Here is a 25896-nt window from a genome sequence, read left to right as displayed (position 1 = left end):
TCAAGGTCATATTCCAGGTACTATCAAGGATACTGATATGTTGAACTATAATTGCTTTGCCCCTGCCCCGGTTCTGGTCTCGTTCGAACAAACGCTTTCTCTTTAAATAACCATTAAGTCAGGATCTCCGTCTGATCCCTGTTCCCCAGAGGTACTCTATCCTGTCTCAGATACAGTCACTGCTCACCTCACTAGTATCATAAACAATATATTGGATTCAAGCTATTTCCCGACAACATGGAAGAAAGCATCTCTCTTACCCTTAATTAAAAAAGCATCTATGATCTCCTCTGAGGTGAGAAATTATAGGCCTATTTCTTGATTACCATTACCGGCAAAAATATTGGAGAAAGCGATGAATAAAGAGGCAATCTCCTTTATAGATTCCAAAAATCTTTTATGATTCCACACCATGGTTTTAGGCCTGGACACAGCACAGAGTCAGCTCTCCTGGCAGCTACAGAAAAGATCAGATCCATTGTTGATGCGGGAGAGTATGTGGTCTTGATTTTATTAGACCTATCGGCCCCTTTCGACACAGTGGATCACCTCGCATTAATCAATCGCCTTGAGAAAATAGGCATAAAAGGAGAGGCTCTGAAATTGATTTTATCCTTTCATACCAATAGACAGCAAGTAATGTAAATGTAAATGTGTTTGAGCTTGTATAGCGCACAGCTACCCGCAGTGGGTTTCCCGGCGCTTGCTTAGGGAACCCGTCCTGGTATTCCTCTGTGAGATAACCCCGGCAGGGTATCCACAAGGTGAAAGCCAGGCATCCCGCCACGAGGAGCCGTTGTGGAGATTAAGCTAGCTATTGCCCAGAGTCGCAGAGTGTGAACCCGTGAGTCGAGAAGGCACCGGAGCGAGAATTATCGAGTCCGTGGAATTTTTTAGCCCAAGACCCGCCGAGGCGGGGAATTGAACCCTGGTCCAGGGCTGATCTCAGCTTCCGGGTCTGCTGCCTCTAACCCCTGAGCCACACTTCTCCATAATGATGCTGAAGGATGTACCTCCACTCCTTTTAAACTTCGCTGTCGGGTCTCGCAAGGATCCTCCTGAAGTCCAACTCTTTTTAATGCCAACATCACCCCTCTTATTCAGCTAATTGTAGCACATGGTTTCTCGATCTTTTCTTATGCTGACGACATACAGTTAGGAGTAGCAATTTCATCTAATCGAGAAAGAGTAGCCTTGCAGTTCAGCACATGCATGAATAGTATTGTGCAGTGAATGCAACTGAACTCTCGTAAGCTTAACTCTGATGAAACGGAGGTGTTAGCGTTTGTCAATCACAGTGCTTTTTGGAATTCCACATAGTAGGCATCTAATTTTGAGATTGCTGCCAACTCTAGTCCAGAAGATGAGGAATCTTGGTGTCATTTTTGACAACAGATTAACCTTCATACAACATTCAAACAAGGAGACCTCCTCCTACTTTTTCATGTTGAAAAAAAAAAAAAGATCTAACCATTCTTACCATTAGAATGTAGAAAAACAGTAATCATTACCTTGGTATTATCAAGGATTGATTATTGTGAAACACTATTTGTAGGATGTCAAGCACTTCTTCTTAATAAACTTTGGACTCTGCAAAATGCGGCTGTGAAAATTCTGTTAAAGTTACTAAAATTCTGCTCAGTTTATAAATCCATTTGGGAACTTCATTGGATTCCATTTAGGGAGCGGATCCAGTTCAAAGATCTTTGCTGGGCGCATAAGGGTCTACATCATGACGGTCCACTCTGTTTGCAAGAAATATTTCACTGGTACATTCCCCTACTTACTTTATGATCTAGTATAGCTAACAAAGTACAAATACCCAGAATAAAGAAAGTTCACTGGCGAGGAAGAAGGTTTTCCTATATGGCAGCAAAATGGTGGAATCTATTGCCGAATCATTCATGAGCTCAGCCAAACCTTTTGAAATTGAGAAAGGATCTAAAACCCTGTTTTTTCTCCTTCAGCCAGCGGGTGGGTGCCCCTTAAAAGATGGGTTTGCTTTTGTATTCATATTATTGACAATTTTGAGAGTTCTTGCTGATAGCACCAAGATGCCCATTTCTGGGTAAAAGCGGGCTCTATAAAACTATTTAACATAACATTCAATGCAGCAGCACAGTTTTCCCTGCTGTGTAGGTTTCTGCATATTAGGCTATATGGTCCCTATTTTTGCTCAGCCTTCCTTTAAAAAAAGTTAGTGAAAGAGTTTTCAGGGCACTAGATTATTTCTATTGACATTCTTTTTTTAAAATTATTTGTTTAAGTAAACAGCCAATCCTTTTACAATATAGCCTTTCCTAGGATTTCCCAAAACAGTTCCTGTACTTTGGCTCAGGCAGGTCAATTCAGTGCTTATGCCAAAAATGAAGATTATGCTGGAGGAGAACTAGGATTACAGGTAAGTAACTAATCCTTCCTTCTCCCTTACCATTGGTCCCTTCTTCATCCAAGGAAGATGGGGATGTCTGCTTATGCCCTTGTCAGCCCTCAGACTAGAAGGTGATACAAATCGTAAAAAGTCTTGTGTTGCAGGTGATAATGTAAAGGGTGGGTTAGCCAGGGCTGAAAGTGAGGTGGCACTTTGTTGATAATATAGAATAATGATGTTATACACTGGCCATGCATGGGACACATGTTGCGTTCCGTATTGCCAATCCAGATAATTGACAGCCATTTATATGTCTCTTGTTGCAATTTGCCTTGTCTTTAGACCCATACTCTTCCCTCAGGGGCATTTTCATATTCTGTCTGTCGTGTCTGCTCTACCCTCTTCATCTCTTCATAAGTGGCCAAGTTAATACGTGTTTTAGAACCCAGTTCAATCATATTATCCTCTGTTTCAGGGCACACTTGGGCCAGGTGAGAAACTACCATCCAAACTGAAAGAGATCCTGAAGAAGGGATTCTGGAAAGCGCTTGAGGCTCTGTTAGAAAAAGGAACAGAGGTCAGCACGTACAATTCACATTTTGTTACATATGTTTCTCTTAAAACACGCAGGCGACTAAGTGTCCATATACCTTATACACATTAATCTAATGTGCACAACTGTGCAACATTGCAGGACAATTGTATTATGTTTCTAATCTTGCATGTAAATGTTTTTATTTAAACATAATTTTAATTCTGTGATGAAGTATATAAGAGTTATGGACAACTTTGCATGGTACAAAGTAAAGTCCCACTTCAAATTAACATCTTTTAAACACTCAAAGAGAAACAAAATTAATTATCCAACCAAACCTAACAAGCCTTGGCACAGATATGCGTGTCCCGCATACAGCTGAGAGTACAAGGCCAAGCTTTTTACTGGTGTTGACTGTGGCTACCTCGGCTTCCTGAGGCCAGGGAGATCTGACAATCCTGCTTTGACTCATTCTCATCATGCATTAGCCTGTGGATATATGATGTTACAACGCGGACTTTTACTCCGCATACCGTTACAACGCGGTTTTTACAACGCGGATACTGTAACAACGCATGTATTTACAACGCATTTTTTTACAACGCAGGTACCTTTACAACGCAGACCATTACAACGTAAGTATTGGTAAGTATATGTTAATATTAATAATATAATAGTAACTTAATTTTAAAAATATAATTTAATGTAATTTTAAATAATTTAATTTCCGTTAATTATTTTAAATTTAAATTAATATTACTTTATTTTTACCATGTACCCCTGTACCCCAGAAACTGAAAACTGACCCTAAACCCCAAAAATAAATTAAAGTAATTTTATGAAATATAATTTAAATTAATTATTGAAAATTAAAAAAAATATAACTTTATTTTTACCCTGTACCCCTGTACCCCAAAAACTCAAAACTGACCCTCAACCCCAAAAATAATGCAATGTAATTTAATTTAATTTATTTACTATTAAATAATTTAATTTAAAATTAAATTTAATTTATTTTTACCCTGTACCCCAAAAACTGAAAACTGACCCTGAACCCTAAAAATACCCCTTTACCCAAAAACTGAAAACTGACCCTGAACCCTAAAAATACCCCTTTACCCAAAAACTGAAAACTGACCCTGAACCCTAAAAATACCCCTTTACCCAAAAACTAAAAACTGACCCTGAACCCTAAAAATACCCCTTTACCCAAAAACTGAAAACTGACCCTGAACCCTAAAAATACCCCTTTACCCAAAAACTGAAAACTGACCCTGAACCCTAAAAATACCCCTTTACCCAAAAACTGAAAACTGACCCTGAACCCTAAAAATACCCCTTTACCCAAAAACTAAAAACTGACCCTGAACCCTAAAAATACCCCTTTACCCAAAAACTGAAAACTGACCCTGAACCCTAAAAATACCCCTTTACCCAAAAACTGAAAACTGACCCTGAACCCTAAAAATACCCCTTTACCCAAAAACTGAAAACTGACCCTGAACCCTAAAAATACCCCTTTACCCAAAAACTGAAAACTGACCCTGAACCCTAAAAATACCCCTTTACCCAAAAACTGAAAACTGACCCTGAACCCTAAAAATACCCCTTTACCCAAAAACTGAAAACTGACCCTGAACCCTAAAAATACCCCTTTACCCAAAAACTGAAAACTGACCCTAAACCCTAAAAATACCCCTTTACCCTTTACCCAAAAACTGAAAACTGACCCTGAACCCTAAAAATACCCCTTTACCCAAAAACTGAAAACTGACCCTGAACCCTAAAAATACCCCTTTACCCAAAAACTGAAAACTGACCCTGAACCCTATAAATACCCCTTTACCCAAAAACTGAAAACTGACCCTAAACCCTAAAAATACCCCTTTACCCAAAAACTGAAAACTGACCCTGAACCCTAAAAATACCCCTTTACCCAAAAACCCAAAACTGACCCTAACCCCTAAAAATACCCCTTTACCCCAAACATATAACATTTAAAAAATAACTATATACTTACCAATACTTACGTTGTAATGGTATGCGTTGTAAAGGTACCTGCGTTGTAGAAAAATGCGTTGTAAAAACATGAGTTGTAACAGTATCCGCGTTGTAATGGATGCGTTGTAACAGTAGTGCGTTGTAAAAAATGCGTTGTAACAGGTGCACACCATTAGCCTGGCTTGTGATCTCCCCTGTGAGGGGTGTGAGGGTGCTTTTCGTGGTGTGTGACTGCTACTGTGATTCGTATTGGAGAGCTTTGGAAAGAGAGTCTCCTAGAAATGGAAGAGAGTAAGATTTTCCCCTGGAGTGTGTGACTGCGACTCTAAGAGGGATATGAGAGTGCTCCTGGTGGTATGTGGTTGCTAGCAAGTAAGGGATGTGAAAGTTTTATCAGTATTTAGGAATTATGCTTTTCTAGCATCAGGCTTTACCCCTCCCCCTTGTATTTAAATTTAAATTCCATTTCTATAGCACTTACCACCCCTGACAAGGCCTTGGATGGCCCCTTCTTCTGAACACAGCTGTAATATTTCCTAGCCAGATTCCAGTTCCTCCACTTGGGACCCTCAATGGTTTTCCTAATGAGGGTGGGCATTAATGAGCCATGCTGTCCATTTATTTACTTTTGAGAGTCCTTGGCTAGTGACCACTGTCAGGCTGGCCCTGCCCTCCACCATGTATGGAACAGGTTGTATTGAGTGGCACCACCAAGCCACAGTTACATCAGTGACAGAATCTTGGCACCTCCTGCTTGCTTGGTGCTCTCACACATTCGCCCTCCAGCATAAAAGGAGCAGCTCTGAACTAGTCTGCATCGGCCGCCCTGCACCAAACCCAAAGCCACTCATGCTCCACATTGAGCACATATACAAAACGAGTTCGTGCATCAAAGTGACTTGCACAAACAGGGTGCATTTGGGGTACTGTGAATTATTGAAGTAGCTATTTCACCATCAGGCAGGTTCATTATACTTTGCATGTGGGATGGGGCAGTGAGATAAATAACGGTGATGGATCAAGCCCTGATCTTTGGACTGGGTAAGAGTGGTCTGTTTAACTCAGACACTCTGTTCATCACCACCCCTTTTCTAAATCGTTTTTGGCCACTATAGGTGTGGCAGGGTATGCTCAGACATGAGTCCCTTTCTCACTGCTCCATCAGGATTCAAGCAAGCCGGGCCGAAGAAGGCTGAAATGCCAGAAACCGGTCCCCGGTAGCTTGTCTCCTTTCTGGTGAAGAATTGGCTTGGTAGTTTAGTCTGCCCTGTTCCCATGATGCACTGGGCCAGGGACAGACTGATTTGCATATAGCCAGGTTCTGAGCTGGGATGGGGCAGTGAGATAAATAACGGTGATGGATCAAGCCCTGATCTTTGGACTGGGTAAGAGTGGTCTGTTTAACTCAGACACTCTGTTCATCACCACCCCCTTTTCTAAATCATTTTTGGCCACTATAGGTGTGGCAGGGTATGCTCAGACATGAGTCCCTTTCTCACTGCTCCATCAGGATTCAAGCAAGCCGGGCCGAAGAAGGCTGAAATGCCAAGAAACGGTCCCCGGTAGCTTGTCTCCTTTCTGGTGAAGAATTGGCTTGGTAGTTTAGTCTGCCCTGTTCCCATGATGAACTGGGCCAGGGACAGACTGATTTGCATATAGCCAGGTTCTGAGCTGGGATGGGGCAGTGAGATAAATAACGGTGATGGATCAAGCCCTGATCTTTGGACTGGGTAAGAGTGGTCTGTTTAACTCAGACACTCTGTTCATCACCACCCCCTTTTCTAAATCGTTTTTGGCCACTATAGGTGTGGCAGGGTATGCTCAGACATGAGTCCCTTTCTCACTGCTCCATCAGGATTCAAGCAAGCCGGGCCGAAGAAGGCTGAAATGCCAGAAACCGGTCCCCGGTAGCTTGTCTCCTTTCTGGTGAAGAATTGGCTTGGTAGTTTAGTCTGCCCTGTTCCCATGATGCACTGGGCCAGGGACAGACTGATTTGCATATAGCCAGGTTCTGAGCTGGGATGGGGCAGTGAGATAAATAACGGTGATGGATCAAGCCCTGATCTTTGGACTGGGTAAGAGTGGTCTGTTTAACTCAGACACTCTGTTCATCACCACTCCCTTTTCTAAATCGTTTTTGGCCACTATAGGTGTGGCAGGGTATGCTCAGACATGAGTCCCTTTCTCACTGCTCCATCAGGATTCAAGCAAGCCGGGCCAAAGAAGGCTGAAATGCCAGAAACCGGTCCCCGGTAGCTTGTCTCCTTTCTGGTGAAGAATTGGCTTGGTAGTTTAGTCTGCCCTGTTCCCATGATGCACTGGGCCAGGGACAGACTGATTTGCATATCGCCAGGTTCTGAGCTGGGATGGGGCAGTGAGATAAATAACGGTGATGGATCAAGCCCTGATCTTTGGACTGGGTAAGAGTGGTCTGTTTAACTCAGACACTCTGTTCATCACCACCCCCTTTTCTAAATCGTTTTTGGCCACTGTAGGTGTGGCAGGGTATGCTCAGACATGAGTCCCTTTCTCACTGCTCCATCAGGATTCAAGTAAGCCGGGCCGAAGAAGGCTGAAATGCCAGAAACCGGTCCCCGGTAGCTTGTCTCCTTTCTGGTGAAGAATTGGCTTGGTAGTTTAGTCTGCCCTGTTCCCATGATGCACTGGGCCAGGGACAGACTGATTTGCATATTGCCAGGTTCTGAGCTGGGATGGGGCAGTGAGATAAATAACGGTGATGGATCAAGCCCTGATCTTTGGACTGGGTAAGAGTGGTCTGTTTAACTCAGACACTCTGTTCATCACCACCCCCTTTTCTAAATCGTTTTTGGCCACTATAGGTGTGGCAGGGTATGCTCAGACATGAGTCCCTTTCTCACTGCTCCATCAGGATTCAAGCAAGCCGGGCCGAAGAAGGCTGAAATGCCAGAAACCGGTCCCCGGTAGCTTGTCTCCTTTCTGGTGAAGAATTGGCTTGGTAGTTTAGTCTGCCCTGTTCCCATGATGCACTGGGCCAGGGACAGACTGATTTGCATATCGCCAGGTTCTGAGCTGGGATGGGGCAGTGAGATAAATAACGGTGATGGATCAAGCCCTGATCTTTGGACTGGGTAAGAGTGGTCTGTTTAACTCAGACACTCTGTTCATCACCACCCCCTTTTCTAAATCGTTTTTGGCCACTGTAGGTGTGGCAGGGTATGCTCAGACATGAGTCCCTTTCTCACTGCTCCATCAGGATTCAAGTAAGCCGGGCCGAAGAAGGCTGAAATGCCAGAAACCGGTCCCCGGTAGCTTGTCTCCTTTCTGGTGAAGAATTGGCTTGGTAGTTTAGTCTGCCCTGTTCCCATGATGCACTGGGCCAGGGACAGACTGATTTGCATATAGCCAGGTTCTGAGCTGGGATGGGGCAGTGAGATAAATAACGGTGATGGATCAAGCCCTGATCTTTGGACTGGGTAAGAGTGGTCTGTTTAACTCAGACACTCTGTTCATCACCACCCCCTTTTCTAAATCGTTTTTGGCCACTATAGGTGTGGCAGGTTATGCTCAGACATGAGTCCCTTTCTCACTGCTCCATCAGGATTCAAGAAAGCCGGGCCGAAGAAGGCTGAAATGCCAGAAACCGGTCCCCGGTAGCTTGTCTCCTTTCTGGTGAAGAATTGGCTTGGTAGTTTAGTCTGCCCTGTTCCCATGATGCACTGGGCCAGGGACAGACTGATTTGCATATAGCCAGGTTCTGAGCTGGGATGGGGCAGTGAGATAAATAACGGTGATGGATCAAGCCCTGATCTTTGGACTGGGTAAGAGTGGTCTGTTTAACTCAGACACTCTGTTCATCACCACCCCCTTTTCTAAATCGTTTTTGGCCACTATAGGTGTGGCAGGGTATGCTCAGACATGAGTCCCTTTCTCACTGCTCCATCAGGATTCAAGCAAGCCGGGCAGAAGAAGGCTGAAATGCCAGAAACCGGTCCCCGGTAGCTTGTCTCCTTTCTGGTGAAGAATTGGCTTGGTAGTTTAGTCTGCCCTGTTCCCATGATGCACTGGGCCAGGGACAGACTGATTTGCATATAGCCAGGTTCTGAGCTGGGATGGGGCAGTGAGATAAATAACGGTGATGGATCAAGCCCTGATCTTTGGACTGGGTAAGAGTGGTCTGTTTAACTCAGACACTCTGTTCATCACCACCCCCTTTTCTAAATCGTTTTTGGCCACTATAGGTGTGGCAGGGTATGCTCAGACATGAGTCCCTTTCTCACTGCTCCATCAGGATTCAAGCAAGCCGGGCCGAAGAAGGCTGAAATGCCAGAAACCGGTCCCCGGTAGCTTGTCTCCTTTCTGGTGAAGAATTGGCTTGGTAGTTTAGTCTGCCCTGTTCCCATGATGCACTGGGCCAGGGACAGACTGATTTGCATATCGCCAGGTTCTGAGCTGGGATGGGGCAGTGAGATAAATAACGGTGATGGATCAAGCCCTGATCTTTGGACTGGGTAAGAGTGGTCTGTTTAACTCAGACACTCTGTTCATCACCACCCCCTTTTCTAAATCGTTTTTGGCCACTGTAGGTGTGGCAGGGTATGCTCAGACATGAGTCCCTTTCTCACTGCTCCATCAGGATTCAAGTAAGCCGGGCCGAAGAAGGCTGAAATGCCAGAAACCGGTCCCCGGTAGCTTGTCTCCTTTCTGGTGAAGAATTGGCTTGGCAGTTTAGTCTGCCCTGTTCCCATGATGCACTGGGCCAGGGACAGACTGATTTGCATATTGCCAGGTTCTGAGCTGGGATGGGGCAGTGAGATAAATAACGGTGATGGATCAAGCCCTGATCTTTGGACTGGGTAAGAGTGGTCTGTTTAACTCAGACACTCTGTTCATCACCACCCCCTTTTCTAAATCGTTTTTGGCCACTATAGGTGTGGCAGGGTATGCTCAGACATGAGTCCCTTTCTCACTGCTCCATCAGGATTCAAGCAAGCCGGGCCGAAGAAGGCTGAAATGCCAGAAACCGGTCCCCGGTAGCTTGTCTCCTTTCTGGTGAAGAATTGGCTTGGTAGTTTAGTCTGCCCTGTTCCCATGATGCACTGGGCCAGGGACAGACTGATTTGCATATAGCCAGGTTCTGAGCTGGGATGGGGCAGTGAGATAAATAACGGTGATGGATCAAGCCCTGATCTTTGGACTGGGTAAGAGTGGTCTGTTTAACTCAGACACTCTGTTCATCACCACCCCCTTTTCTAAATCGTTTTTGGCCACTATAGGTGTGGCAGGGTATGCTCAGACATGAGTCCCTTTCTCACTGCTCCATCAGGATTCAAGCAAGCCGGGCCGAAGAAGGCTGAAATGCCAGAAACCGGTCCCCGGTAGCTTGTCTCCTTTCTGGTGAAGAATTGGCTTGGTAGTTTAGTCTGCCCAGTTCCCATGATGCACTGGGCCAGGGACAGACTGATTTGCATATTGCCAGGTTCTGAGCTGGGATGGGGCAGTGAGATAAATAACGGTGATGGATCAAGCCCTGATCTTTGGACTGGGTAAGAGTGGTCTGTTTAACTCAGACACTCTGTTCATCACCACCCCCTTTTCTAAATCGTTTTTGGCCACTATAGGTGTGGCAGGGTATGCTCAGACATGAGTCCCTTTCTCACTGCTCCATCAGGATTCAAGCAAGCCGGGCCGAAGAAGGCTGAAATGCCAGAAACCGGTCCCCGGTAGCTTGTCTCCTTTCTGGTGAAGAATTGGCTTGGTAGTTTAGTCTGCCCTGTTCCCATGATGCACTGGGCCAGGGACAGACTGATTTGCATATAGCCAGGTTCTGAGCTGGGATGGGGCAGTGAGAAAAATAACGGTGATGGATCAAGCCCTGATCTTTGGACTGGGTAAGAGTGGTCTGTTTAACTCAGACACTCTGTTCATCACCACCCCGTTTTCTAAATCGTTTTTGGCCACTATAGGTGTGGCAGGGTATGCTCAGACATGAGTCCCTTTCTCACTGCTCCATCAGGATTCAAGCAAGCCGGGCCGAAGAAGGCTGAAATGCCAGAAACCGGTCCCCGGTAGCTTGTCTCCTTTCTGGTGAAGAATTGGCTTGGTAGTTTAGTCTGCCCTGTTCCCATGATGCACTGGTCCAGGGACAGACTGATTTGCATATAGCCAGGTTCTGAGCTGGGATGGGGCAGTGAGATAAATAACGGTGATGGATCAAGCCCTGATCTTTGGACTGGGTAAGAGTGGTCTGTTTAACTCAGACACTCTGTTCATCACCACCCCCTTTTCTAAATCGTTTTTGGCCACTATAGGTGTGGCAGGGTATGCTCAGACATGAGTCCCTTTCTCACTGCTCCATCAGGATTCAAGCAAGCCGGGCCGAAGAAGGCTGAAATGCCAGAAACCGGTCCCCGGTAGCTTGTCTCCTTTCTGGTGAAGAATTGGCTTGGTAGTTTAGTCTGCCCTGTTCCCATGATGCACTGGGCCAGGGACAGACTGATTTGCATATTGCCAGGTTCTGAGCTGGGATGGGGCAGTGAGATAAATAACGGTGATGGATCAAGCCCCGATCTTTGGACTGGGTAAGAGTGGTCTGTTTAACTCAGACACTCTGTTCATCACCACCCCCTTTTCTAAATCGTTTTTGGCCACTATAGGTGTGCAGGGTATGCTCAGACATGAGTCCCTTTCTCACTGCTCTATCAGGATTCAAGCAAGCCGGGCCGAAGAAGGCTGAAATGCCAGAAACCGGTCCCCGATAGCTTGTCTCCTTTCTGGTGAAGAATTGGCTTGGTAGTTTAGTCTGCCCTGTTCCCATGATGCACTAGGCCAGGGACAGACTGATTTGCATATAGCCAGGTTCTGAGCTGGGATGGGGCAGTGAGATAAATAACGGTGATGGATCAAGCCCTGATCTTTGGACTGGGTAAGAGTGGTCTGTTTAACTCAGACACTCTGTTCATCACCACCCCCTTTTCTAAATCGTTTTTGGCCACTATAGGTGTGGCAGGGTATGCTCAGACATGAGTCCCTTTCTCACTGCTCCATCAGGATTCAAGCAAGCCGGGCCGAAGAAGGCTGAAATGCCAGAAACCGGTCCCCAGTAGCTTGTCTCCTTTCTGGTGAAGAATTGGCTTGGTAGTTTAGTTTGCCCTGTTCCCATGATGCACTGGGCCAGGGACAGACTGATTTGCATATAGCCAGGTTCTGAGCTGGGATGGGGCAGTGAGATAAATAACGGTGATGGATCAAGCCCTGATCTTTGGACTGGGTAAGAGTGGTCTGTTTAACTCAGACACTCTGTTCATCACCACCCCCTTTTCTAAATCGTTTTTGGCCACTATAGGTGTGGCAGGGTATGCTCAGACATGAGTCCCTTTCTCACTGCTCCATCAGGATTCAAGCAAGCGGGGCCGAAGAAGGCTGAAATGCCAGAAACCGGTCCCCGGTAGCTTGTCTCCTTTCTGGTGAAGAATTGGCTTGGTAGTTTAGTCTGCCCTGTTCCCATGATGCACTGGGCCAGGGACAGACTGATTTGCATATAGCCAGGTTCTGAGCTGGGATGGGGCAGTGAGAAAAATAACGGTGATGGATCAAGCCCTGATCTTTGGACTGGGTAAGAGTGGTCTGTTTAACTCAGACACTCTGTTCATCACCACCCCCTTTTCTAAATCGTTTTTGGCCACTATAGGTGTGGCAGGGTATGCTCAGACATGAGTCCCTTTCTCACTGCTCCATCAGGATTCAAGCAAGCCGGGCCGAAGAAGGCTGAAATGCCAGAAACCGGTCCCCGGTAGCTTGTCTCCTTTCTGGTGAAGAATTGGCTTGGTAGTTTAGTCTGCCCTGTTCCCATGATGCACTGGGCCAGGGACAGACTGATTTGCATATAGCCAGGTTCTGAGCTGGGATGGAGCAGTGAGATACATAACGGTGATGGATCAAGCCCTGATCTTTGGACTGGGTAAGAGTGGTCTGTTTAACTCAGACACTCTGTTCATCACCACCCCCTTTTCTAAATCGTTTTTGGCCACTATAGGTGTGGCAGGGTATGCTCAGACATGAGTCCCTTTCTCACTGCTCCATCAGGATTCAAGCAAGCCGGGCCGAAGAAGGCTGAAATGCCAGAAACCGGTCCCCGGTAGCTTGTCTCCTTTCTGGTGAAGAATTGGCTTGGTAGTTTAGTCTGCCCTGTTCCCATGATGCACTGGGCCAGGGACAGACGGATTTGCATATTGCCAGGTTCTGAGCTGGGATGGGGCAGTGAGATAAATAACGGTGATGGATCAAGCCCTGATCTTTGGACTGGGTAAGAGTGGTCTGTTTAACTCAGACACTCTGTTCATCACCACCCCCTTTTCTAAATCGTTTTTGGCCACTATAGGTGTGGCAGGGTATGCTCAGACATGAGTCCCTTTCTCACTGCTCCATCAGGATTCAAGCAAGCCGGGCCGAAGAAGGCTGAAATGCCAGAAACCGGTCCCCGGTAGCTTGTCTCCTTTCTGGTGAAGAATTGGCTTGGTAGTTTAGTCTGCCCTGTTCCCATGATGCACTAGGCCAGGGACAGACTGATTTGCATATAGCCAGGTTCTGAGCTGGGATGGGGCAGTGAGATAAATAACGGTGATGGATCAAGCCCTGATCTTTGGACTGGGTAAGAGTGGTCTGTTTAACTCAGACACTCTGTTCATCACCACCCCCTTTTCTAAATCGTTTTTGGCCACTATAGGTGTGGCAGGGTATGCTCAGACATGAGTCCCTTTCTCACTGCTCCATCAGGATTCAAGCAAGCCGGGCCGAAGAAGGCTGAAATGCCAGAAACCGGTCCCCAGTAGCTTGTCTCCTTTCTGGTGAAGAATTGGCTTGGTAGTTTAGTCTGCCCTGTTCCCATGATGCACTGGGCCAGGGACAGACTGATTTGCATATAGCCAGGTTCTGAGCTGGGATGGGGCAGTGAGATAAATAACGGTGATGGATCAAGCCCTGATCTTTGGACTGGGTAAGAGTGGTCTGTTTAACTCAGACACTCTGTTCATCACCACCCCCTTTTCTAAATCGTTTTTGGCCACTATAGGTGTGGCAGGGTATGCTCAGACATGAGTCCCTTTCTCACTGCTCCATCAGGATTCAAGCAAGCCGGGCCGAAGAAGGCTGAAATGCCAGAAACCGGTCCCCGGTAGCTTGTCTCCTTTCTGGTGAAGAATTGGCTTGGTAGTTTAGTCTGCCCTGTTCCCATGATGCACTGGGCCAGGGACAGACTGATTTGCATATAGCCAGGTTCTGAGCTGGGATGGGGCAGTGAGATAAATAACGGTGATGGATCAAGCCCTGATCTTTGGACTGGGTAAGAGTGGTCTGTTTAACTCAGACACTCTGTTCATCGCCACCCCCTTTTCTAAATCGTTTTTGGCCACTGTAGGTGTGGCAGGGTATGCTCAGACATGAGTTCCTTTCTCACTGCTCCATCAGGATTCAAGCAAGCCGGGCCGAAGAAGGCTGAAATGCCAGAAACCGGTCCCCGGTAGCTTGTCTCCTTTCTGGTGAAGAATTGGCTTGGTAGTTTAGTCTGCCCTGTTCCCATGATGCACTGGGCCAGGGACAGACTGATTTGCATATAGCCAGGTTCTGAGCTGGGATGGGGCAGTTAGATAAATAACGGTGATGGATCAAGCCCTGATCTTTGGACTGGGTAAGAGTGGTCTGTTTAACTCAGACACTCTGTTCATCACCACCCCCTTTTCTAAATTGCATGTGGCAAAGAGCACATACCAGTGCATGGACAGAACAGCAGCTTGAGTGATAGGTAAACCAGCATAGCCCCTATGCACTGCTACCATGGGCACGGGGATGGAGGGATGGTAGCTCTGTGGGTAGCCTGACAGATATCATAATCACTGCTTGGGGAGAGGCAGGGATCAGTCTGGCTCCAATGTTAGGTTTTTACATGCATGTGTATGCAGCCACATCATTGAGCTAGGAGACAGTGGCCATCCCATAAGTACTCAATACACACCACGTCATGCCATGTTGTACTGGCTCTGTTAATGCACTCACTGCATGGGGCGTTGTTGATGCTTTTGAAACAGAGACCTGCATGCAGCTATGCAACTTGTGCTGCCGCAGCGTGCACTGGGGAGATGGGCGGTAGCAGGTTTGGTTGCTTCTGGGGCACTGGATGTACCGTTGAAGTTATGTGGGAATGTGCTCAGTGGCTCTGCAGAGTTAGGCCTCAGCCAGGCCTACCAGTGCTAAGGGTTCATCCTTCTCTGCACACAAGTCCTCAGACCAGTAAATAGAAGTTAGCACAGAAACTGAAATGTCAAAAGAGATATTTATTAAATCTTATGAGGTGGATCTACATTCACACAACACCCTTCGGTAGTGTATGAAGTAGTACAATGAGTAGAAGAACCATGGGCCTTTTATACCCACCCAGGGGCTCAAAAGAAGGCGGCACAAGCACACATGTGAGAGTTACATATATAGATGGTCATACTGAAATGCACAGTCAACAAAGAAGGAAGAGCTAACATTTGCTGACTTTAGTAGAAACATCCTGACTGTAACAGACCTAAACAGGTGCACGGGCAGCTACAAGCTCAACTGAGCATGTGCAGGGTAGCAGAGGCTAAGTATAGCCAGTCCTTTGAGCAATGCACAAGGGCAAACTACAGAGAAGAAGAAAAGCGCACACGGCGAGCACATGGCAGACAAAATGGTTGTCGGAAACAAGATGGCTTCAGCTAAATGCTAACATTGATCCCTACCAAATTTCCACAGCTCATGGAGGAGGTTTCCAGGGTAGCCAGGGGTTAGTTGGCTGCAACTGTAACAATTGGAGTCTTTTACCTCTGGTGCCCAGCCTTATTTTTGGATTAGACTGAACTCTCTTTACACCATTGCAAATGGCCTCCGAACCCCCATCCACATCCTGACTCCTTAGTGCCTCTACTCCGGGTCTTGCCTCTGTCCTTGCCTGGACAGCTCACAGGAGGAAGCTTAGAACGCCACACACCACCCAATAGCCAGCATGTAATGCAGACCCCCTATTGTATTTGTCAGGGAGCTCACATTGTAAAACACATAACTATTGTGTTCATGGAAGAAAGTTTGCAAAGTAAAAAACCCTCCATCTTCGTTTGTCAAAGGTCACACCATGCAAAGCACCTTGCAGGTATATTTGATATGGAAGCCTGCCTCAACAATGGCAACAATCATAAATTAGCAATGGAAATACTTAATATGTTTTGCCCATAATATCTTTAAGACTTAGGCCCTCCATAAAAGACACAAAACTATCCAGAAGATACTGTAATGCATTGCCAGTGTGGGCCATTAACACATCATTGTCTGCATATATAACACTCTAGCAGACAAGAAGTTGTCTGTGCCACTGATGTATAAGGCAAAAAGAAAGGTACCTAATATACATCCATGTCTTACGCCCCTGCCCTGTCGCTGATTCATTGTTACGACTAGAAGTCTTCACGTGAGACCACTGCGGCAGTGTCTGGAAGATCAATGGACCCAGTGGGAGGACAAATGACTTCCAGTGTCTCTTATCCCCACCAGTAAAGCAGTCCATATTGCGCTGTTGCAAGAGGAAGAACCTTTTACAAGACAATCCTTTCTTTCTGAACCTTCCTGTCCAAACTCTGCTTATTTCTGATGGGCTGGTGTGCCTGTCTGGGTAGACTATCAAACGAGGACTCTAGTTGATGAAGACGGCATTGTATCACATACACTTCCTGGCGGTCAGGATGGTCCCTCTGGTTGTCAAGGCTTTCCGACTTGCTCTGATAACAGACAGGATTTTGGTTCAAACAGACAATACCAAAACAATGCAGTAAACAAAGAGGGCAATACTAGATCCCGACATGTATGTTTTGAGGTAAAGAAGATTTGCCATTGTCTCTAACCTGAGATCTGTCTTTACATGCAGTCTACTTACCATGTGACCAAAATCAACAGGTGGACCATCTAAGCAGGTTTTACAAGGGAAATCTTGAATGAGTCTTAAACTACAATATTGTTCATGATTGTTGTTTTCTGCAAGTATACCTTTAGCTACCCCACAAAATGTCAAATGCTGAAGCTTCGCATCTAGACAAAGAGAAAAAGGTTCCCTGGGAAATGCCAGTTTGACTGAAAAGTAACAGAGCAGTGGCGGGCTAAGCATTTAAACAGGAGTGGTTTGGGTGGAGGGGGTGTGGGAGGAGCGAGATGGGTTAGCGGAGAGCGCGGGAGTAGGAAGAGCTGGGGGGTGACCGCTGGTTTAAAAAAAAAAGTATCTGATGCTGCTTCTACCGCCTCGCACCTCAGTTCTCCGATGCTTCCTAGGTCCCAGCAGCCCCTGAGCAAGCTTCGGAGACTTCCTGTGCAATGCAATCCCACACTGTTCTCACAAATGAGAGCAGTGCGGGCACTGGCCTAAGCAAGCTGCTTTGACGCACCTCTCAGGACAGGGAGTCTGCGCTGTTTCTCCAGCCTGGCTGTTCAATACAGCCAGGTTGGTGCAACTGAAGTGCGCATGTGTGTTTGGCTGACCTGAGACCGCCGGCCAAGCACACATGCTCATCTCCCACTGACCAGCGGTGGCAGCTACTATGTACTAGTCTATCCACAAGGGTCAAGGTGTGTGGCAAAGTGTCTGACCTCTTTCCTCTAAAGAGAGGCACTAACGAGGGCTGCCCACTAAACACCCTAGATGCTATCTTAACTGAACCACTGGCGGAGAAGAATCAGAAGAGATTACCTTCTCTGGGTCCTACAAAGTCCCCTTATATTCAGATGATGTGATTGTCTGCCCAAAGTTCTCCGGATCCTCCATATAGTAGGCAAATGTACAAGTCTGTAGATTAATAATGCCAAGCCTTGGTTAAATTTGGTAGGCATAAAACCATGGTAACCTGGATGGGTGCTTGGCCCATCGCTTGCTAAGGAGGGATTTAAGTACTTTGGAATGTGTGTGACCGCAGATATGGCTATCATTTGGCCCAAAAAAAAATCAAATGCAAATAGAAAGTGCTTTGGCCCTCCTGCCTCCGGCCATAATGTAAAATTATATTTCTGTTGCACATACTCTACTTGCTCCAGAATTTCCCATTTGTGATCCTGTACAACTTTTTTTGAGGGAAGTAACTTCTTGCTTAGTTTTTATAGCTTTCTGTGTGGTTTCAGTGATCTTAGAATAGCTCTCACAAGATTTTTTACGTCCCAATATGACAGGGGAATTGGGGCTGTGGATATCAGGCTATAATGTAGAGCATTATACCTAATCATATTGAGTAGTGTCAGGATATACAGATAGACCAAGCTTTTACAACTCTTAAGTGGGCTATGAAAGGTGCCCTGATCCGACAACTACTTTATGGGGCAAGTCTAAATCCCCTCTCCCTCTGCTCAAAGTGTGGAACAAGACTTTGAATGTAACAATAATTTAACTAAAGAGACTTTATTTTGGGTGGGAAAGAGGCTCAAAATTATGTTCGCAATGCAGGGCTGCTACTGTGGATAAGCTACAATTGAGATTTCTCGACTGAGGGAGCTGATGTGCATCCTTTTTTTGACATGAAGGAAGAATATGAACTTTACAAGAGTCAATTCTTCTGATATCTCCAACTGTGTTGTTATCACTTCATACATAACAGACCTCAAAGAGCATCCTCAATCCACTTTAAAGGAAGATAATAAAGAGGATGTGAAAGGAGTGAAGATCCCCTAAATGTACTGAGTGTTGCTTATCAGAAGACCAGATACCATTGATAAGCTACCTCAAGCTTAAGAGAGAGATGTTGGTAAACTGACAAATGATGAATGGCAGGAAGAAGGATGGCTCCACAAGAGTCGGCCACTGTGTTGCTTTTTAGACTTATTCACGTAGAAAATCCACCTTGGACCTAACTCACCAAAGTAAGGCTCTGGAGATTTGGTCAGAGAGACTCCAAAGTATGCCTAGGATTGCAAATGTCAAAGAGAAGACTACAACACAAGATGTCACTGTGGTAAAATTAGGCCTTTTCTGACACTGATTTACCATACAATGGAAGAGGTATTGGGGTGCAGATTAGTGAGGGCCAAAAATTACACATAAGTCTTGATGGAGACATACAACCATTGTAAAACTGCACTGCTTTGCATTGGGTATGTCACTACTAAAAGTGACAAATGCAAGAACTTGTGTGCTGTGGGGCCCTCTTCACTGGAGATTTGGGGACAAGGGATGGATCAATGTACTGCTTAGAAATGCTGATCTACCGTGTGAGGGGTGCACACAGAAGCACTTGCAAATATTGGTGAATACAGGGGTATTGTGCTTCATTTGACTTCAAATCCAAGTCAGGGTGGAAGTCCCAGAAGAGCTGTATTGCGAGAGTGGGTTGATTGTGCCTGGCTGCTCTTCTATGATTGCTGTTAAGATGAAAAATGTGTGTAACTCATGATAAAGTGACTGTGATTTTGTGTTTGCTTGTAAATGCCAATAAAATGATCCATGGAAAACAAAACTAAAATGGTGCAATAGGAGATCACATGGTACAAGTGAAAGACACAGGGTTCGGCACTAAAGATAAGATAGAAGCATGCCGGATGCAATATTAAGGGTATAGTAGGTCATAGAAGTAGACAGGATGCTGAAAAAGGAGCATAGGATTAGATGAGGGCAGGCAAAATTGATCAGTAAATACATATCACATTGTGGAGGCAACATTAAGAGCACAGAGGTGATGTATGCAGACTGGATGCAGAAAAAGCTGCACTGTCATTAGAAGGAAGAGGTTACAGACAAAAAGTGTGGGAGTCAGGAATGGGAGATAAGTAGTAAATGTCCATATGGACAGTTGATAGCAATGATTTTGCCTCAGTAAAACCAGACTTTATTGATTTGACACTTGCAGGTGTACATTGGTTACCTGGATGACCCGAGGAACACAGACAATGCGTGGGTGGAAACACGTGCAGTCAACGTACACTTTGAATCCCCAGAACAGCTGGATCTGCTGACATTGGTAAGAACTATTGTGAAGCTCATGATAATCTGCCAGTTGGAAACAATCTGGTTAACAAACCTTGCCCTAGTTCCATCTAATCAGTCCTGATGCCTTAGTATAGCTTTTGTCTTCACTAAGGGGATCTGGAGACAAGCCCACCAATGTGTATGTAAAGAGGGGGGAGGGTTTTCAAATACCATACTTTCATACCATTGTTCCTGCTTCCACAGTGCTGCACATGCTTGTTGTGTTCGGAAGCGGAAAGATATAGAAAGGCAGGGTTATCAAGGGTGCTGCATGGAGAGAGTCCAAAAATCAGGAGAGAACTGCTTGAAGGAAGGCATGGGAGAAACAACGCAGAGGGAAAAGACAGAAAAGATCCTCGCAGAACCTACAAGAACAGAGAGCAGGAGGGATGAGTGGTACATCACATTACCATTCATAGTGTGGGGCTGTATTTGTTTTGAGTCTTTTCTGTTTGAAATTCACCACCTAAATGAACTTTAGCATCATTTCCTCCTCTTCTGGTTTACCACATATTTGGCCCTTTTCAGAATGTCAAAATGTTGGAGAAGATCTTAAGTGGATTGGTAGAGAGTTTCACGTGGTCGCAGTTGCCCTAAAGAATGATTGTTTGGGCTTGAGTCATTCAGACTTTGGGTATCCTCAACTGCTGAGAGATTTTGCTCTTGGAATCTCTTGTGCCACCTAAGACTCCCAGTAGATCTTTTAATTGTCTTGGGTTACCTGGTGGTGATTACTGATTTTACATTTTATTCAAACCTCTAATGGAAACTAATGTAGATCTCTCAGGATTGGGAGTTGTAGTTGAAATTCTTTGACTCTGGGACGAGCCGTGTGGTGGAGTCCGGTATCGTTTTGAAATGCGCCACCACATTTGTTGGAAGACCTGCCAGAATGGCATTGCCAGTATCAATCCTTGACATGACTAGCACATGTGCAACTGTCTTCAGTCACTGTTTGAAAAGTAGATATGTTACTCCTTTTTAATCATTGTATTTGGAAATGTGATGGCTGTGTCAGTTTAAATGTCTAATCAGTGTGGGTACTTGTTCCTATGTGGAGAGGGTATAGAAAACAAAGAAAAGGTGTGGTCAGAATATATGGTTTCAGGGGGATCTTCCTTGTTTGGAAGTGTTGCCCTCACACACCCATGTGGGTGTCATGCTGCATCATTGGGCGTTTTTCTCCTTGTGGGGCCGGTGCTGCAATGCCCCACCGGCCAAGCAAGAGGGCTCTTTGTCGGAGATCTTTTCTTGTATCAGCCACGACGGCGCATGCAGGTGTGTGGGGTATAATGTGTAAAGTGTGATCTTAAAATTACCTACAGGAGATCACATTTTATTCAGTGACCTTTTGGTAAGGTTAAAAACTAAGATGCGGTAGTGTGCACAAAGTTATGATACGCCACTACCAAGTGTGGTTTCACTATTCAGGTCAACATGGTTCTCGATATGTTGGTCCAGTATTGGATCCCTAGCATTTCTTCAGGACCAAAAAATATGTTCCATATGCCCGAATTAGGATTGGTATCTAAAGTCCTGTTATACCCAATCCCTGGTCGTGATACCATAGATCCTACATATCTATGTAATGCTCACCCCAGTACGAATCCATAAATCAACCCCTGCTCATGGGCCATAATGTGCCTAGGTCAAGGCAGGGGACCGCAAGATTCTTGCAGTTTCTGTGCATGGTCAGGCAGGCAGGAGGAGGAGGAGTAGGTGATGGGCTGCTGACTGCGCAATGAACTAAACAGCAATGGATAATGAAATCCCCTGCCCTGATATTATATCAAAGTCAAAGGTTGAGGCTAACCATAAAAGGGCCCTAGTTGAATACACTAAGCTGGAGGCCCCAGTTAAAATGTTATCCTCGCACTTTAAAACTTTTATGGAGGATTTACTCTAGTCATTGAGCGAGGCTCCTCTTCAGGCCGGAATTTGGAGTCAACAATGGAGTCTTGGTCTAATAAAATGTTTTTTTTAAAACAATGGCATCTTGGCTCAGTGCGAGGCCTCAATGAAATCCTGGAAGTCTTAAGCTCCGGAGCTTTCAGGGGAATGAACCTGAAATCTAGCCTGGCTTGTGGTTCGATTGCGACGGCCCGACTCTCATTGACAGGTCAGTCACCTTATGGAGCTTTTTCCAAAATTTGCCCTAAACCTCCGAACTTCTTCCTGAAGTTACTCTTGAGGGTTAAAAGTGTCCAAAACAAAATCCAAAGACTTAAACACTCTGGGATGGTCCTTGGAAGTTTGGGACTACAATTCCCACAGTGCACCTGGCCAGATCCTTTGAAGTCTACTGGCGTACTCCAGGCTGGGGACTTCTTAGGGGAAGTGGTGTACGGGAGCTCTGTTAACCTGTTGCTTTCAAGGAGTCCACATCATCATCCTTTTTGAAACAAGGCAAAATCCTCAGGACTGTAGTTCCAAGTGTGCAGCAGGAGCCATTCTTCAGAGTACAATTAATTGGGGTGCAGACCAGGGTTATAGCAGGGCAGTCCTTCTCCTTGTAGTTTTAGGCAGCAGATCTAAGTTGCTATGCAGCTCTCACACATTTATTTACTTTACTGTGTCAACAAGTTGGGGGGTACCCCTGACCAGTAGGGTACAAGATACCACCCAGTATGACACTTTCCTTCAAAGTGTGGCATATTCTTGGCCCCTTAAAGCCCTGTACTTTAAAATTCAAGATAGAGAACTTCTCTCCTTGGGAATAAAACTGGCTACGCTAACGTACTGGTGTGGCTCATTTCTAGGCCAGGGCAGAAAGCTACGCTATGCTTGCGTAGTTTGCGCAACTATGCACTATGTGAAATGCACCTAGCACAGTGCAAAAACGCGCAGCGTAGCAGTAATTTTTTGCTTGCTCGTGGTCCTCAACGTCTAGTTGCGACCGCGAGCAAGCAAAATGACATCCCGGCAAGACTTTTTCCTCGTTTGCGATCAGCAACATCAAGTTGCCGATCGCGAACATGGAAAATAAACCTCCCAATGAGATTCTCAACGTGGGGAGGTCAGGTTTCTCATTGCGAGTGGTCGCGTATGCTTGTGACCGCTCGTGATGAGAAACTAACAGTCTGCGTTGAGGAAACTGCCACTCGAGTACAAATCTACTCGAGCGGCAGAAAACCGACCGCTTGCACTGTGTAAGATGCTGTTTGCAATAATTGCACAGTGTGGACAAGCATCTGGCACTGTGCAATCATTGCGAACAGCATTCCGTACAGCACTATGCAGTTGGTGTAGTGCTACGCGTAGCTCGCTTAGTGCGAAGAGCACTTCGCGTAGCTATGCGCAGCACTACTACACAAACTACGCCCAGGGTTACTAATTTCCCTTAACACTACCCTACCAGGAGTCCTGCAAATTCCATTCCTGGGGCTACCATCTGGCTGGGGGGTATAGGAAGAGGGGGTAGGCCTGGCTAGCATTCCTTACTGTCCTGCTCTCTTTGAAGCCCAATTTGTTCCAACCAGCCACCTTCCTGGCCTGTTCTCTGCAGCTGCAGAACTCCCCAAAGCAGATAACCTCTGTCTCAATGCAGGCCACTTATCACCTCATCAAAGTAGTTTGTCCAAGCCTGTTGAAGGCTGACCAGATGGAAAGGCTCCTAGAAGGCTGGATTTTGGCTCCCGGAAAAGAAAGCTCTATAATTCTTTATTTGTTATGATAAATTCAACAGTGACACTTAGGGGTGACTGACATGTAATAATACGGAATTTGGAAGTACCTTTTAATCCAAAGTCAAATTTGCATATTATTTCAGTTTAAAAGGAGCTAGCTTTCAAAGCAGTCCAGTACAATGGAAAGTGGTCAGGTAGCATGGGACAATAGTAAATAAACATAGTAAATCACATCCAAAATGAAATCATTCCTGAAGATACAATCTCAGATTTATTGTGCTATTTCTTGCATCAATTTTAATGAGATATTCATCAGTATGCACAAATATTTACAATGTGGTGCTCAGGGTAGAGGTATGGGAAGGAAGGGAGTGGGTGGTCTTTGAGGGTTTGTGAGGATTGTGGACACGGAGTAAGTGGTCTGACATGTGTTCATCACATAAACATTGTGGTCTCAATCCGCCCTAAACAATCGGACACATGTTCCAAATGTACATAGCTCAACATGGACACCAAACATCTTTTTCACAATTGTCCTTGCTTGTACTTGTGCGTGTATGTCAACATTTTGACCCCAAATGATTAAACTAGGTGAGTCCAGCCTTAGGAAGGGGTCTTTATCAGGACTGTAGCAGAGCACCTAACGGGGTAGATTGTAATTGGTTAGGCTCTTTTAATTGACCTACGTGTGCACATGCCCAAAATCATCTGGAAGCTCCGCCCGTATGGCTGCGCACTGTTTTCCTTAGTAGAATGTAAGGGTCTTTCCGCCTTTTCCCATGTTGATGAGAAGTTTTCCAAAATGCTTTCGAGCGCATTACCCTCCGATTTTGGTGACGGGTTCATGATGCAGAGGAATACGAGGACATCTCCACCAAACAAAGAGCCACTTACTTCATTTAGTTAAGGGGAAGTACCCCTGTTTAGTGGAGATTCACCTCTTTGTATTCTTTTTATCTACTATTGATGAGGATTTGCGTTATCACATAATTTTGGATGAAGACAATCGAAAAACAATCACTTTGCCGAAATGACATGCACACCTTGTGGTCCCCTACGCAGCTGGGATGTAGAATATGCACAAGAAATTCACCCAACGAGGTAGCACTTACTAATTGTATTAATTAACCAAATGAAAGTTCTCCAGTTGAGTAGACATTTTTGGCAAAACTATGGATTCTTCCTGGAAAAAATGAGATTTGATTCTGGGCCTGGGTGCTTCTGTCGATGATGCCATCAGTGATGTAATTTGAGATGTCATAAGGTAACTATAACAGCTGAATTTCAAAGGTCTTGTATGAGTGAAATATATGCCTCACAACAATGTCCCTGTAACCTTTGATTTTTCAGTGAATATCTATCTGTCTGTCTATCTATCCATCTATGTATAGATATATATATATCAATTAAAAATATAAACATTTAACCTTTGCTATAGTCAGAGCCACTTAAATTATGCAATTGAGCGGCTGCTGCGCTATACCCAAGATTTGCGGCATTTGCCACATAATCCATCATCTGCCACATAATCTGCAGATTTTAGCAACAAAAAAATAGTTTCTAGCTCAAACTGTTCAAAAGTTAGTCAAAATGCAGTGACGTGTGTTGCAGCACGGTGAAAGGCCCTTTGCAAAAGTTGACTGGTCGCCTTTCTGTAGCTTATTGCTATATTTAAGTGTTAAACTGGCATGAATGAGATACAACTAATGCTCATTGTTAACAAGAGAAAAAATGACAAAACAATGAAGTAAAACCATCACAAAATGTGCCACATAATGGCGCATAATTTGTGTTTTTGTGCTGCGTAACTTACTAAACCCTGCCACACAATTTGTACCTCTCCTGCTGCATGATTCCAGTGGCCCTTGCTATAGTTAGGAAAACTTGATGTATTCTGTATATACATCAACACAACTTAAACCAGACAAACATTAGAAATTCTAAAGTTGTAGTTAAAACTTTCATTTAGAATCTACGCACCAATTTCAAATTACTGTAAATGGCGCACCTCTATGCATAGTCTTGTCACCTCACTCTCAACACTACATTAACAATAACTTACCACTCTACCTTTCACTGTGTTCTCACAGATCATGTCATTTGAGATGTCATAAGTGTTGTTATGAGTGCTAAAATTTCACATGGTATAAGTGAATTAATATGCAGGGGTATAACTACTGCTTGAAGAAGGGGCACGACCGAGAGTGGCAAGAAATTGTGGCGGTTTTGGAACCCAACTAACTCCACACAATTTGTTTCTTTTTGTACCATGTGACCCTAAATATAGGATCAAATCATTTCTAGCTTGTCCCATTGCCCTTTTAGATTTTTTTTAATTTCATACACTTGACTGGGTCATCTCTGAAGAAAAAAT

At 45.1% G+C, this 25896-nt stretch overlaps 1 protein-coding gene across 2 annotated transcripts in view; it reads left to right on the top strand.

Annotated features, from left to right (window-relative positions):
- The window catches only part of LOC147693358 (transient receptor potential cation channel subfamily M member 2-like), a 624327-nt gene that overhangs the window by 563054 nt on the left and 35377 nt on the right, over positions 1-25896 (top strand). For both annotated transcript variants that reach the window (XM_086933682.1, XM_086933681.1), the window contains 2 exons: positions 2847-2948; positions 19778-19888. In XM_086933682.1, coding sequence (XP_086789808.1) covers positions 2847-2948; positions 19778-19888 — 213 coding nt within the window. The remainder of the gene's footprint in view (positions 1-2846; positions 2949-19777; positions 19889-25896) is intronic.

This window comes from Lissotriton vulgaris, chromosome 8 (assembly GCF_964263255.1).
Source record: "Lissotriton vulgaris chromosome 8, aLisVul1.2, whole genome shotgun sequence".
NCBI classification, from domain to species: domain Eukaryota; kingdom Metazoa; phylum Chordata; class Amphibia; order Caudata; family Salamandridae; genus Lissotriton; species Lissotriton vulgaris.
The sequence above is the reverse complement of the archived record's forward strand: the minus strand, read 5'-3'. Positions and strand labels throughout refer to the sequence as shown.